At 36.2% G+C, this 16,354-nt stretch overlaps 1 protein-coding gene across 1 annotated transcript; it reads right to left on the bottom strand.

The window, feature by feature from the left end:
* Positions 1-2,821: 2,821 nt before the first annotated feature.
* LOC133694922 (cuscuta receptor 1-like) lies at positions 2,822-15,180 on the bottom strand. The gene is made up of 6 exons (XM_062116612.1): positions 14,124-15,180; positions 13,081-13,637; positions 12,848-12,973; positions 10,039-10,114; positions 3,356-3,496; positions 2,822-3,270 (listed from the first exon to the last, which is right to left on the bottom strand). The coding sequence occupies exons 1-6, from the start codon at positions 15,178-15,180 to the stop codon at positions 2,822-2,824; spliced, it is 2,406 nt and encodes an 801-aa protein (XP_061972596.1).
* Positions 15,181-16,354: the final 1,174 nt, after the last annotated feature.

Below are 16,354 nucleotides of genomic sequence, written 5' to 3'. Positions count from 1 at the left end.
GAGAGCAGCCATCAAAGCTTACTATCAAAGACTCAAACTTTTGAGAAAATGAGAACTCCATGAAGAAAGGAAAACTCCATGAAGAAAAGGGGACCTACATTTCTCAGGTAAGTATACATGCATATTGATCATGATGCATAACCTTCATCTTGACATATTAGTGTCTCACAATCACCCTTTTTTGAGTGGGCTTTCGAGCCCTCACCTCTTAGGTAGTGTGTTCTCTAACCCTGCCTCCTTTTGAGTGGGCTGTTAAGCCCTTACCATTTAGATAGTATGCTTTCTAGCCCTGTCTATCTTCCTTAAGAGTGGGCCTTCGAGCCCTCACACCTTAGGTAGCGTGTTTTCCAACCCTACTTCCTTTTTCGAGTGGGCTTTCGAGCCCTCACATCTTAGGTAGTGTGTTTTCCAACCATACCTCCTTTTTAGTAGGCCTTCGAGCCATCACACCTTCGGTAGTGTGTTTTCCAACCATACCTCCTTTTTAGTGCGCCTTAGAGCCATTAACCACCGTAGGTAGTGTGTTTCCCAACCATACCTCCTTTTTAGAGCGCCTTAGAGCCCTTACCTCTTTGGTAGTGTGTTTTCCAACCTTACCTCCTTTTAGTGTGCCTTCGAGCCATTAACCATCTTAGGTAGTGTGTTTTCCAACCTTACCTCCTTTTAGTGTGCCTTCGAGCCATTAACCATCTTAGGTAGTGTGTTTTCTAACCATACCTCTTTTTAGTGTGCCTTCGAGCCACCAACCACCTTAGGTAGTGTGTTTTCTAACCATACCTCCTTTTGAGTGCGCCTTAGAGCCTTCAACCACCTTAGGTAGTGCGTTTTCCAACTCTACCCCTTTTTAGTGCGCCTTAGAGCCATCAACCACTTTAGGTAGCGTGTTTTCCAACCTTACCTCCTTTTTAGAGCGCCTTAGAGCCCTTACCTCTTTGGTAGTGTGTTTTCCAACCTTACCTCCTTTTAGTGCGCCTTAGAGCCCTTACCTCTTAGGTAGTGTGTTTTCCAACCATGCCTCCTTTTTAATGTGTCTTCGAGCCACCACACCTTAGGTAGCGTGTTTTCTAACCATACCTCCTTTTTAGTGCGCCTTAGAGCCATTAACCACCTTAGGTAGTGTGTTTTCCAACCCTGCCTCCTTTAGTGCGCCTTAGAGCCCTTACATCTTAGGTAGTGTGTTTTCCAACCATACCTCCTTTTTAATGTGCCTTCGAGCCATCACACCTTAGGTAGCGTGTTTTCCAACCATACCTCCTTTTTAATGTGCCTTCGAGCCATCACACCTTAGGTAGCGTGTTTTCTTAACCCTGCCTCCTTTTTAATGTGCCTTCAAGCCATCACATCTTAGGTAGTGTGTTTTCCAACCATACCTCCTTTTTAATGTGCCTTCGAGCCATCACACCTTAGGTAGCGTGTTTTCCAACCATACCTCCTTTTTAATGTTCCTTCGAGCCATCACACCTTAGGTAGCGTGTTTTCCTAACCCTGCCTCCTTTTTAATGTGTCTTCGAGCCATCACACCTTAGGTAATGTGTTTTCCAACCATACCTCCTGTTTATTGTGCCTTCGAGCTACCAACCACCTTAGGTAGTGTGTTTTCCAACCCTGCCTCCTTTTGAGTGCGCCTTAGAGCCTTCAACCACCTTAGGTAGTGTGTTTTCCAACCGTACCTCCTTTTTAGTGCGCCTTAGAGCCATCAACCACCTTAGGTAGCGTGTTTTCCAACCATACCTCCCTTTTTAGTGCGCCTTCAAGCCACCGACCACCTTAGGTAGTGTGTTTTCCAACCCTGCCTCTTTTTTAATGCGCCTTAGAGCCCTCACACCTTAGGTAGTGTGTTTTCCAACTCTACCTCCCTTTGAGTGCGCCTTAGAGCCATCAACCATCTTAGGTAGTGCGTTGTCCAACCCTGCCTCTTTTTAAGAGCTCCCTCGAGTCCTAACCTTTTAGGTAGTGTGTCTTTCTAACCCTACCTCCTTTCGAGTGCGCTTTCTAACCCTCAAGAGGATTCATCATTCCTCAACAAGATGAGTCAACCATATCTCATCCTTTTTTTCTTCTTTACAACGCTTACTATCTAAAGTCTTTTACAAGACTTTCTACCGTAAGCATTGTAAAGAGGGGGGCAACTGTCATCACCCAATTTTGGGTGATTCCCCAAAATTCTCTTTTTTCCAAAAAAATAAAAAAAAATAAAAAATCAAAATAAAATAAATAAAATAAAGGCTGCAAAAATAGGCGAAAATCAAGCTGCAATTTTCAGAAGAATTTCAAGGGCCAAGTGTATGCTGTTATGCCCAAAAATAGAAAAATGCAAATTCAAAGGTCAAATTAAATGAGTATTGGACGAATTTGCATGAAAATTAAGTTCAATGGCATAATTAAATTTTTAATGGGCCAATTTGATTTAATCATGGGCCAAATTGAATTTTAATTATGTTCAAGAATTAATTTAGGTCCAATTGAAGGAGTTAATTAAGTGCAAGGACTTAATTATACTTTAAGCGGGTCAAAATTAATTGGAGGGCTTAATTGGTGAAAATTAAGTTTGGGAGCTTAATTTAGACTTAATTGAAAAATCAAAATTTTAAGAGACCCAATTTAATTTTTACCAAATGAATTGATTGAAATTAAGGGGCCAAACACAAAACTTGAGGGACCAATTTTGAAGCCCGAAAAATAATCTGCCTATAAATAGCAACCTTTAACTCAAAACCTGGGGGGGTAATTTTGACAAAAAAAAAAGAGAAGAACAAACCCTAAAAAACTTAATCTTCTTCTTCCTACAGCAGCCGCCTCCCCCAACAAAAACATTAAATTTTCATCTTCTTCCTCGGCCGGCCGTCTCCCCCCAGGGCTGGATTTTTGTTTCATCTTCTTCACCCCGTTTATGCTCATCTTCCCTTCCTCGGTCTTCTCCCTCACCAAGCAGCTCAGCCACCATTTTTCCTCTTCCAGCCGGACCCTCTTCATCCAACCCGAGCAGACCCAGCTCCTCCATCAACACCAACCCTCGGCCGCCGCACGCCAAAGGCTTCCCCTCTCTCGGCCGACCATCTTTCTCCCCAGCTGCGAGCCAAGACAAACCCATCTTCTTCGCCATCAGCAGCGACATCTTCCCTTTCTCAGTTGTTCCCCACGCCCTTCCTCCCTCGCCGTTAGCAGCAGCAGACCCGATCTCCTCAGCCGCCGTGGACACCGGCCAACAACAGTCTCTTTTCCCCCGGTGGTGGCAGCGACAGCAACATTCGGACCAGCCAAGCGAGCCGCCTTCTCCTCCAAAAACAGAGATCGGACGCTAGCCCCTCTGCCTTGGATTTCGTTTTCTTCCAGCAGCGGCGGCGCCTCCCCGTGCAGCAGATTCCTCCTGCAGCAACCCCGCCGTTTTCTTCATCTCCTTCACCGCCGGTCGCCAATCTCGCCGAAGCAGAAGAGAAGAAGATGAACCCATAACAGCTGACCCGGAGCAGATCTAAAGGACCCGAGAAGAACAAATCTGAAATAAAAGAAACTAAAATCAACTGCCTGTGATTGTTGCGTTTCTTTGTTGTTTTGCAGGTCACGGCGTCGCCAGCATTGTAGAAGAGGAGCGAAGAAGAAACTTGGCCGGCTGTTTTCCCCGCGGCGCGTGAACCCACGCGCCGCCAGCGTTCCTGCGGATGAAATCTTGCAGTTCCAGTGGTTTCTTTGTAATTTCGGACTGTTTGGGGGACTATTTTGTAAAATTGTAAATTATTTGATGTAATTTTTATTTATTTTTGAATTTTATAATTTGTATTGTGGATGTAAAAAAAAAAGAAAAAAAGAAAAAAAAAGAAAAAAAAGGAAAAAGAAAAAAAGAAAACAAAAGAAGAGAAAAATATAATAAAAAATGTGTGTTTGTGTTTGTATTTTTTTTATCATTATTGAATTATAAAAAAACAAAACAACAAGAAAAAGAAAAAATGCATGTTTGTATTTATTTCAGGGATCTTTTTACAAGGAGACGGCAAAAGAATAAAGAAGGATTTAATATTTTGATTGGATCACGGTGTAGAAGTACAAACTTGTACGGAAGTTGTATTTCTAAATTCCGATGAAAAGACAAAATTTCTAAAACTTCTTTAACACATCAAGCCACGAAGCAGCTTACCTCAGGTAGGGTGTGTTAGGGGTGCTAATACCTTCCCTAACCACAATCAGTCCCTTACCGCGAATCTCTGACAAGACCAGTCAACCCGGGTTTCCTAGTAACCTTTAATTAAATACTAGGTGGCGACTCCCAACAAAATCAATTCCAAATAACAGAGAGAGCAAAAGCCGCCATCGCCAGGACGGGACGACGCCGCGCGCGCGGGGTGTTTTCCGACGTGCAACAGAATTTATCCTGAATTAAATTGTTTAATTTATTTAGTCCATTCACTAATTCATCCACTCATCACAAAATTTAAATCTTTTGAATGCAACCAAAACAAACTTAATTATCAAATTCAATAGTAATAGTATAATAATATATATGTACAACAATTCTTAAAATCTCATCTTATAACTTTGTTTTTTGAATTAAAATAATTTCTGATATGTTATCATAAGCTACTCCGATGAACAAATATTCACAAATTGATTTCAAAAACTTAAATTGCTAAATTAGCCTCCAAGAATAATTTGATCAACATTAAGTTGATTCTGATTCTAAATTTTACAATAGAGACACTAAAACTCTCTGCCAGATTCTCCCTTACACTCAATTGGTAATATAAGGAGATTCTGTCGGCGACTCCATATGGATATTCATATCGCTAGGATTAAGTGTTTGTTTAAAAATGTGGTTGCGGTTGTTTTTTAAAGTTTTTTTCAAGTTGAAATGCATTAAAATAATTTTTTTAAAAAAAAATTATTTTTAAGATCAGCACAACAAAACAATTCAAAAAATTAAAAAAAAATTATTTTTTAACAAAAAAATTAAATTTTTATAAATCACAATTTGCACTGCGTTTTCAACGTTGTCTAAAGCCATAGCTAAGCACAGGTGTGTGTGTATTGTAATTTATAATGAATTGTAGCTGTGATTGGAGAGTGGTTGGTAATGGATAGGGAAATGTGACCTACAAAATAGATAATGGGATTTTTTAACATCCGAGCCACCGGAGGGTTTAGGTGGTGAAGGTTTCTTTCCCCCACATGCATTTGTTAAAAGAGTTAAGAGAATATTTAACGTTAGTACAGGAGGTAAGGCAAAGCTAATATAAAATATTTTAGGAATAACTATAAGGGCTAAGTTGGAACCAACCCCAACACTAATGGTCTAATTACCATTATCTTTGGGCAAAAGATTCTATGCTCATGGTGTATGAACAAATTGTTAGATTTAATTAAGTTTATATATTAATTTAAATTAATATTGATTAATTATTGTTTGACATATATTATAATTTATGCATGAGTTTTTTGAAGGTGGAGTTAGATGTACAAGTATTCACTACCAGATTTTACAGTTTTATTGACAGAAATTCTTGTTGATATTTACACTCACATTCCATGAAGTTAAATGTACAAGTGTCGACTACCAGATTTTACAGTTTTACTGACAGAAATTCTCGTTGATATTTACACTCACATTCCGTCAGTAAGTTTTTTATCCATGGGCTCATGGATTTGTGCACCCATCCCATAATAGTTAGCTAGAATCTTTTAAAAAATCAAAAAACTTAGTTGCGTCTTCATTAGGTTCTTCATATATTATTGAATATTGACCGACATAGTCTTGATTCATTCTCATCATGTTCATAATCATATCCTTATAAGGATTATTATTGTCATCTACAACTCCATACTTGTTGTTAGCACAAGAAGTTGACTTAATCATCCGATCTCTACCACGATATGTTAAGAAACCTATGGTTTTCCGTGTGCATAAAAAACACAAGTATTTCTCTATGAACTCTTTTTGTAAAACATGAATCATTAAAACATCTAAATCGATTTTTTTTATTCTTACACCTCTTGCATGAACATTTAATACACCCTCTACTAATATTTCCCAGGTTAAATAATGCATAATTAATAAAATCTTCAACCTCATTACAATAATCCATCATCTTCAACCCCTAAGATTCATCTCGATCCATCCATTATTTATATCAAATTTATTTAAATATATATTGATAACAACGTTTATTAATTAACTATGTCAACTAAATAAATTTGCAAAAATATTGGTTTAGCTTAATTTTATTTAATCTATTTTAATAGTTCTCTTAATTCATTATCAAATATATATCTACATAAATTCAAATTTCTACAAATTTATAAAAAATTATAAATCTACAATAAAATTAACAAAATATAAAATGATCTCATTAAATAAGCCATTATTTATTTCATTATAAAACACTGAAGTCAAAAATTTAATATAAGCTTCATCAATTTACAAACAAATATAATATTATAAAATTTAAAACAAACAATAACATGTGCCATAACATAATTATTGAATTTTTCAAAAAAATAAAAATAAAATGAATGAATTGAAGATGGGGTTAAAACAACAAAAATTGAAAGTTTGGGGACTAATAAGGATCAAATTATAATTTTGGGAGTTAATTTGGTCAAAATTGAAAGAATTGGAAGTTTGAGGACTTAATTAAACTTTGATTTAATTAATTAATGCAATCAAGAGTTTAGTTGAAAAAATACCAAAGTTTGGGGTTGATTTGGGGTCCGAGAATCAAAGTGAATAGACAGTGATACTATAGGGGGATTAATTGATTTTTCCAGGAGTAATTTTAAAAGAATTAAAAGTTGAAGAGTCAATAAAAGATTGAATTGATTAAATTAAAAACTAATGACTATTTTGTAAATAGCACTGAAATCCAAGGGTTCAATTGCAATTAATCCAGGGCCTAAATTAAAAAGGGACATCCATAAGGACCCAATTGCTAAATGTTAGAAGTTTAGGGGGCAAATTGGAAATATCCATTTAAGTCAGGAAAACGTCATCGTTTCCACTATTCATCGCCTTCTTCAACCCAGGGACCGATTCAACTGGAAAATCCAGGGAAATGAGCCAAAGACAGTCACCCACGACTCTTACCTCAGCTGCCCACTATTCTCCACGATACCATTTCAAAAGGCCACGTTGTCGTGACCAACAGTCCTGCAATGGCAGGACTGGTAGTCCCCTGTTTTTCATCAAACAGGAACGAACGTGCTTCGGCACGAAGAGAAGGCTTTCTGTGGCTTTATAGAAGCCAGAGAAAGGCCAGAGGGGAAGGCAACAGAAGGAGAGAGCAAAAACACTAAAACAACGCAAAACCCAGAAAACGAACAAAAACAGGAAGATAGAACCAGAGAAAACGGCTCGAGAGGGAGACAGAGACGAGCAGAAGGAAAGAATATAAGCGGAGGAAATCGTCGAGCCTGCGCAGGCTGGGCCAAACCCACGAAAAAATAAGAAAATATTCATGCGTTGATTTAAATTTATTTTATTGATTTATTTAGAGTCAAAAAATCAAATATTTTTTTTATTATATAATATTTATCATTGCTAGAATTAAAAGTATTCGTAGTTGAATATTCATTGACGCTAAGGTTAGGAATATTACGAGTAGACCATTATAGCAACATCCAACAAACTCTTACCAATTTAAAACAAAACCAACAATGTAAAAAACAAAAAAATTTAAAGGTCATCGATTTTCAATTTGCCCCCTAAACTTCTGACATTTAGCACAGGTAAATATTACTAGGTGATAATATCTTCCCTTACATGTAACTAGTCTCATACCATATAATCTTTGTTGATTAAGTAGGTTCCTGGTGATCATAATACTAGATGATGACTCCTCAAACAAAACATTTCCTTATCAAAGAACAAGATGCCAGAAATATATTCTTTCTCCACCAAATAGGATTTTTAAAGTCGCCGCGATGTTGGGTGCAATAACATGTACAAATCAAAAAACTTACAGCAGAATTGTATGAGAAAAAAAATTATAAAATAAGTAAACACACGAACAAAATATATATACTACAAAAATATGCAAAAAAAAATAACATTTCAAAATTATATTTAAATTAAAAAAAAAGATAGATTTGCTTACTTAAGGTGGAGAATCCTTAATAAAATTTGAATAAGAACATGAATGTCAACTAACTGAGTATTGTGGTGGAAAAATTTGTTGTGGAAGGTTGAATTGTGTTGAGATTGAGGGGGTGACTATTTCCAGAAAAAATGTATAAAGAAGAAGGAGAAATGGGGGAGGGGGGGAGAAGGGTTGATTTCCAGGTCATAAATTAAATATTATCGATGAATTTACCGATGAAATAATTCTGTCAGGCATTCCCCCAGTAATTCTATTAGTAAAAATTTTCACATCATCGTACGATTTGACTTTTTGAATCCCTTTGTAATATCATTTGTAATTTTGTTGGTCTATACCAAGGGATTATTTATGTCGGTATATTTACGAATGAATGTTACAATATGGTTTATTCCGTTGCTAAAACCATTGATAAAAGTTTCACGTCATCATATTTGTTTGTCTTTTTTATTCATTTCTTTTCCACTGCAATTCCCTTGATATATACTAACAAAATGTTTTCGCCGGCGTTTACTGAGGGATATAACAATAGATAATTCTATCGGTAAAATTCACCGTAATTTACCAAAGGAAAAATTATATCGATGTTTCCATTTGTATATTTGCTCGATTTCTGGTAGTGGTCACACTACAATTGATTATTACTAATTTAAATTTAGAGAGGGATTGAACAAATCAAATAATTCATTCAAGAACTAGTGGAATGAAATTCACTTTGACAAATTATTCTAAAACAATTGGATACATTTTAGCCTATTATTAACCTTCAACCTATATAGACACGAGTCAACATTTCACATATGTATGCAGCATCTTTAGAGTCCTTTTGATCATGAAATGCGTTTTTAAAATCCATGCATGATCCGGTCAATTTTCTTGCTCGTCATCTTCTGTATGGTGCTGGTAATAACAATTGTTAAAATGGAAATTCAAATATTCACCTGTTTTGTGTCATGGAAATTCAAATATTTTCCAAGAGGGTGGTGGAAAATCTGGTATCTTACCCCAAAAGTTGTTACCACTTAGATAGAGAAAATACAGGCCAGAAGAATTGAACACCAAGGTCAGTATTTGTCCACCCAAATTGTTGTTTGACAGCTTGAGAAACATTATTGTTGTTAGTTGTTCTAGTTTTCTTGTGGACAATTGATTGTTGGATAAATCTAAAATTCCCACAGAGCTGATATTTCCTAAACAAGAAGGAATACAACCTGTGAATCCATTCTCGGCCATCGTTAAGCTCGACAAATTTGGAAAGATCAAACAAATATTGTTTGGAATTTGACCATTCATGTGGTTGTTGGATATATCTATAACTTTCATATTTGGATTTGGGTGATCTTGCAACTGTAAAGTACCAACAACAACGGAGTTCTCGCTCAAAAAGTAATTGCTCCAATCGTGTATTGTTCTTAAGCAACCACGATGAAAACATTCTAGTGATGTTGTTGTAGGAGAGATCAAGGACTCTTAAGTCGTATTGGTGATAAAGGAAGTTGTGAATTTCTACATTGACTGCTTCTAATGTTGTACTATATGTATAAAAGTGGAACAAGACTAGTTGGAACTTTGGAATCAATTCATGAAGGACATGGGTTTTGTTACTAGTCTGTTGTTCTCACTGGAGAAGAACTTGAGGCTTGAGTGGTTCATAAAAGACTTCATTGAAATGGGAACTTCAAAGAGGTTATTTGATAGTGAGAGGGATTCAATGAATATGAGGTTTGTAAGAGGACCGGAGGCAATATTTCCAGTAAAGTGGTTACTAGAAATATCTAATAGTTGTAGAGATGACAAGTTTCCCAAACAATCTGGGAGTGAACCTCCAAAAGTATTTCCGGAGAGATCTAACTGCTTCAAATTCTTCAATTCACACCAACATGTACAATTTATCTCGAAATAGTCAAAATAGATAGTGTTGAAAGAATCTTGAGTGGATGGAGAGTTGTTAATTTACCTTGAGCGGGCAGGGTGCCATTAAGGTCACATTGGCCAACAGACAATACTTTAAGAGTAGGCAATGTTCCAATGTTCTGGAGAAAGTTTAATGGGAGAGAAGTACGATCTAGATGCAATTCTTCAAGAGTGCTCGAATTGAAGAAAGTCCTTGTGAAAGAGAAAGAAGAAAAGGTACGATGAAAATAGTGGTGGTACAGAGTAGCCATTCCTTTCAATATTATTAATTAAGATTTTAAGAAACTAAACACTAATTTACGTTGACTTAAAGTAGTATCCTTGAGAGAAAGGGTCATGAGGGATGGTTTTTATTCCTTAAGATTGCGTTTTTGTCAAGAAGGATAGATTGGAAGTATCCATTCTGTGTATTGTAATATAATCATCTGTTAAGCTTGGCTTGACAAGATGAAGCAGAAGGGTGAGAAGCAGGGGAGGAGAAGAAGGAAAACAGAGAATTGAGAGACTCTTACGTAATCCTCCTACCATTATATTCTTACACGGTTTCTTACAATATGTTAGGATACTGACATGCAAACCCGACAAGATAAAAGACAAAGAATAGGATAAAATGAGAAATTAGACACACAAGAATTTACGTGGTTCACCCAATTTGGCTACGTCCACGGGCAAGTATAGAAGGATTTTACTAAGTAATGTGGGAATTACAACCTCTCTCTACTAATAGGAGAACAACTGAAATCTCTCTATTAATAGGAGAAAACACCTCACTTACTCTCTCGCAAATACCTCACAATTTTGTGGGATTACTTTCCCTCTCTCACTCTTCTCTTCCTCTCTTGTTTCTCTCTTGTGGTGTGTTTACAATGCTTGGATGCATTGCCTATTTATAGGCAAGCATCCATGTAAATACAAGGGGCAAGGCAAGTGGCACAAGTTTGGTGCCTACAATTTATGACTAAGGAAGGATGGCTTCACCACCATTGTTGACTCCCACCATTGTTGACTCCTTAGGTGGCTGGTTTCACATTCTCTAATTCAATCTTGGTGGCTGGTGGTGGCTGGCTTCACACAATAATTGTCAAGAAGTAATTTTTAATCATCCTAATTTTTATTAATCTTTAGAGATGAAAGCGCTGTCAAACATGATGAAATGCTATCATTGATTACTAAATGGATATAAAGTCCTCAATTTTCTCAAGAGAATGTAACTTACTATTGTTTCCTGTCAACCCATTGTTTCCTGTCACCCCATTGTCTGATAGATCCAAAGACTTGAGAGAGGCAACCCATTGAAACATGATAAAATGTTTTTATCATTATTAAATCGGTTAGAAGTTAGGTCAAGTACCTCCAGTTTCCTCAGTTTTGATGATAGGACTTCGAAGCCTGGAAGAGAAACACATCAAAGCAAGATAATTTGAATTGATGAAATGCTGTTGTTCAATTGATATATGATTCTCAAATTATACATAAAAAGAATGATACATGAACGCATAGTTAATTATAAAATAGGTTGTGTGACCTTCAAAGATTAAGAAACAATTTTTAATCATTCTAATTTTGATCTTATTGGAAAAAAACAATTTATGGATATAAAGTCTTTAAAGTCAAACAAGATAAAATGCTATCATTAAATTGATCATTACATAGATATAAAGTCCTCATTTTTCTTGATAAAGAAACAATGTAATTAAGAGAATGTCAAGTGAAGCAATTAGCTAGGTAGAAACTGTGTATCATACCTGATCCTGTCAACATATTATATGATAGATCCAAAGACTTGAGGGATGAAAGCCCACTCAGAATTGATAAGATGCAAGTTCAATTGATTGGCACTCAAGTTATATTTCAGGGATGAAAGATCAGTCAAACATGATGAAGTGCTATCATTATATTGATTGTTAAATAGATATAAAGTCCTCAATTTTCTTGATAAAGAAACCGTATAAGAGAATGCAACTTACTATTGATACCAGTAAATCCTGTCAACTGCAACTCATCAAAGCTAACATACTGTAAGATACTATAATCTCCACTGCAACTATACAAAGCTAACATACTGTAAGATAGCTAACATACAAAATATGTGCAGGGCTAACACAAATTCTTCCTAATTGAGTACATCTTGGAGGTCAGAAGGCTGGAGTTCTACTAGAAGAAGATACCTCTGGAGAGAGTAATTAAGGAAGCCGGAACTGCTTAGAGTTTAGTTACCGAAGCTTCAAGTTAAGATCATTTTCATTTGGATGTTGAAATAATGATGGGATATGACAAATTAGGTTAACTATATTATGAAAAAGGGTATATATGAAAGTTAAATCCTCTGTTCAAATGGATAAAGAACTTACTGGCAATTCAATTCAATTAAAAGTATCGAACTTTATGTTTGTTTATTTGCTTTTTGCATGGATGAGGCAAACAGGACAGGAGAGGAGGTCTAAATACGAGCAATCAAGCACATTATTGCAAGGAAGACAGATTATGCCGTTGCCTTGTTTTAAGTTTAGACTTGTGTTCTTTCAGCAAACAAAATTATTGTAGAACCACATTTCACCTTGCTGGTATGATCCTTTGGTTCTATCAATTATTTTTTTAATTGAGAAAATACGATACTGTAAACTATTACAATTGTGAATAAATTCCATATTATTAGGGATATAGTAATCACAAGAAGCCAAGAAATATTGGTTGGTTGCTCATTCTCCAAATCTAAGACCAAAACGCCACATAATTAAGACATAACAAAGAAACAAACAATTACTGATACAAGCACAAGGACAAACACAAGTCATGTCAAAACAGAAAGGCTAAGCAACAAGAACCAGACACTTCGACAGAACACTTCTCACAGGCAAATTGCTAAACATGTTGTGAGCAACCATTGATTTGGAATGCGACTGCTTCCCCACAGAGGATTGCAACAAATTCAGAAAGCAGCCCACACGCTCATGATAAGACCCAATCACATTCTGAATCTGGACAACTTGCGAAAGTTTATAGCCAAAAAGCAGTAGCAAGTGTCGATGCATTCTTCAATGAAGTAAAACCACCTGCGTCGCCAATGCGGGTTTATGCACAGTACTGCTGCAATTGTCAACACCGCAATTATGTAACACACACCAAAGCTGGCATAGAAACTGTACATGTCTATGAAGCCACCATCTCCATTGAAATCGTTAGGCACTCTCGCTGATGGTGATTCTGTTTTGTCGCAACTGTTTTGCAATGGAGGTCCACAAAGAAGAGGATTCCCTTTATAACTGCTTTCATCAAAGGTACCAAATTGATTTTTCATCTCCGGTGTTCTTCCTGACAAATCATTGTACGACACGTTGAAAACAGCTAGAAAGGTCAGTTCAACGAGTTGTGCAGGAATTCTCCCATTCAAGTTGTTGTGTGAAAGATCCAAGCTCTCTATCTGCTTCAGATTGGAGAAAGATGGAGGGATCAATCCAGTGAGATTATTTTGCGACAGATTTAGAGCATATATCCCACTTAAGTTTCCCCATTCTGTCGGGATTTCTCCAGTGAATCTGTTACAAGAAAGATCCATAACAGAAATGTAACGAAGGATATCGCCTTCGTAAGTGTAGAAATTTTTCTTTGCTGTAAGCTCTACAGATATTTTTACACTGATATCTGGCAACATAGTTTCGTCATAAAAAGAAAATGCTCTTCCATCTTCTTGTATCCCCGTACGAGGGGGATACAAAGTTTTTTCTTCCGATGCCGCAAAATTTAAATTTCTCAAACATGAGGGTAACAGACCAGAAAAATTATTTTCTGAAAGATCCAATATGCTTAATTTCCTTAACAAGCATAACTGATGAGGAAGTTTCCCATTGAATTGATTAGATTTGAGAACAAAAATGCTCAATTCCGAAAGGCTATCAATCCAATTTGGAATGGGCCCAGTTAAGTTGTTATAGCCGAGATCTAATGTCACCAACGAAGAGAGATTATAAATATCTTATGGCAGTGGACCGCTCAATCTATTTCCGTATAGGTGGACATAGCGTAAATATGGTGTATAGAAGCCCAACGACAATGACCCAGACAGACTGTTTTCAGAAAGATCTAAAAATTCAAGCCAATAAGAATTGAAATATTCTATTGGAATGGTACCTTCAAAATGATTTCTGGACAAATCAATTCCCTCAAGTAGGTATTTTGAAGAGTTCCCTATTCCCCTTGGAAGCATGCCTGACAAAAGATTGTTACTGATATCCAACCACAAAAGTGATGATTCAAGAGAAAAAGTACCTGGTACTTCTCCTACAAATTTGTTTCCATCTAGAAGGAGGTAAAGTAGGTAAGTCATGTTGAACACAGATGGTGGTAATCGCCCATTGAAGTTGTTGTTGGACAGCTTCAAAAACCACAACGAGGAGCCTACTGTTGGCAAATTATGCTCAAGCAGTTCACAAGACATATGATTGTTGGAAAGATCCAAGTATCCGAGAGAGCTCATATTCCCAAAACAAGGAGGAATACAACCTGTGAGGCTGTTGTTAGCCATCATGAAGTTCTTCAAACGTGGAAAAATCAAACATATGTTCCTTGCAATTTGACCATGTATGGTGTTGCCAGAAATATCTACTGTCTGAAGGTTGGGTGTTGTATGTTGTGGCAGCTGCAAAGGACCTGTAATTGAGGTGTCTCTCAAATATAGTCGATGTAACTTTCTATTATTCTCAAACAGCCAAGATGGGAAAGGTTCTCCAACGAATTTGTTGTGGGATAGATCAACAAACACCAAATCATGTTGGCTCTGGAGGAAGTTTGGAAATCCAGCCTCGAGTGGTTTTGAAGTACAGTTTGAAGCACTAAAAACACGAAGCTGGAACTTTGGAACTAAAGGCTGAAAACTGGGTGCAGCTATTAGCTCATTGTTATCGCAAGCAATGAACTTGAGGTTGGAGAGGTTCATAAATGAACCAAATGATATTGGAACTTGAAAGTGGTTATTTTTAATTGAGAGGGATCTGAGCTGCTTAAGATGGGAAAGGTGACTAAGGGCAATATTTCCCTCCAATTGATTGCGAGATACATCCAAGACTTGTAGAGATGATAGATTTCCCAAACAAGGAGGGAGTACGCCCTTTAGATTGTTTCCCGAGAGATATAGCTCTTCAAGATTCTTCAGTTGACACCAGCCTGTAGAATATATCCATATATTCATTGTTAAGGGAATATGAATATATCAATTATGTAATTGCTAAGTACGGTTTTAAAATTTTAGTTGATTTTGTTTCATTAGCTAGGTCGGTTTTAGATTATATTTAAACAGCTTTGTTTGTTTTATATATATATATATTAGAGAATGGTTATTTAGATTATTTATATCCATAATTTTTTTAATTCAAAGTTTTCTCGGAACGAGAAATTTTAGAGATTTAAAAAACTAGATTTTATCTTTCGCTAAATGTCAAATATTAACAGAAATATCTATGTTCATGTCAAATATTAGGAGTAAGGTTCTTCAATAGTTCTTTCCATGGAATTGTATAAAGATCAGATTTTTTAATTACCTTGAGCAGGTAGAGTGCTATTGAAGTCAACTTCGGTCAAGGATAGGACTTTAAGAGTAGACAAGGGTCCAATGTTCCTAAGAAAGCTTGCTGGGAGTGAAGAATAATCGAGGAGCACTTCTTCAAGGCTAGACGAATTACACAACCCTGTGGAGCAGATCAGATAAATCCATCAATATATATATAAATATCATATTGTTTTAGGCACCAAAACTGTCATTGACCTTTCCCAAAGTGTTTAAATTTACTCCAAGCATATAAAGACTTGAGGGATGGCAACGCTCCCAATGACTCTATCAAAACGCTTTCCTTGAAGTCAGTGTATTCCAGATTCAAGATTTCTAATTTCCTTAAACCTGTGATAGAGAGAACAATCAATAATGATTATTTACAATAATTCAATAATTTATAATGTTACAAGACATAGCTTAAGTTTTTAAATTAAAATAATTTTTAATATAATATTAAAATTTTATTAATTAAATATTCACCTTCATTTATTTTAAAAATAAATTAAGAAATTGAACAAAAGTTAATAGCGTGTATATGTAAGTTTCAAATTATTTCACTCGATAAAGAATTAATTATATAAAGCCTTTTTAAGGCTTCATCCAAACAATTACTTAAGGGTTAATACACATGTAATTATTAAACCTCACGAGGGAAAATGCCATCCGAGGTAGGAATGATTTACAACTTTACCATTGAGACCAGTTGATCCTGTGAACATGTTGCGTGATAGATCTAGAGATTTGAGAGTTGAAAATCCACCGAGGCATGATAAAATGCTGTCGTTCAATTCATTGAAACTCAGATCAATTTCTT

This window comes from Populus nigra, chromosome 5 (genome assembly GCF_951802175.1).
Source record: "Populus nigra chromosome 5, ddPopNigr1.1, whole genome shotgun sequence".
NCBI lineage: Eukaryota > Viridiplantae > Streptophyta > Magnoliopsida > Malpighiales > Salicaceae > Populus > Populus nigra.
Note: the sequence above shows the minus strand (reverse complement) of the source record. Positions and strands in the feature narration are given on the sequence as shown.

What these genes read in the sequence shown, in the direction of transcription:
- LOC133694922 (XM_062116612.1), bottom strand. Translation starts at nt 15,180, where the DNA reads ATGAATATATGGATATATTCTACAGGCTGGTGTCAACTGAAGAATCTT. An exon ending in CGGTGTTGACAATTGCAGCA is followed by an intron (nt 12,974 to 13,080) that starts GTACTGTGCATA and finishes CAAGTTGTCCAG; the next exon opens with ATTCAGAATGTGATTGGGTC. An exon ending in TGGCACCCTGCCCGCTCAAG is followed by an intron (nt 3,497 to 10,038) that starts GTAAATTAACAA and finishes CTTTTATTTCAG; the next exon opens with ATTTGTTCTTCTCGGGTCCT.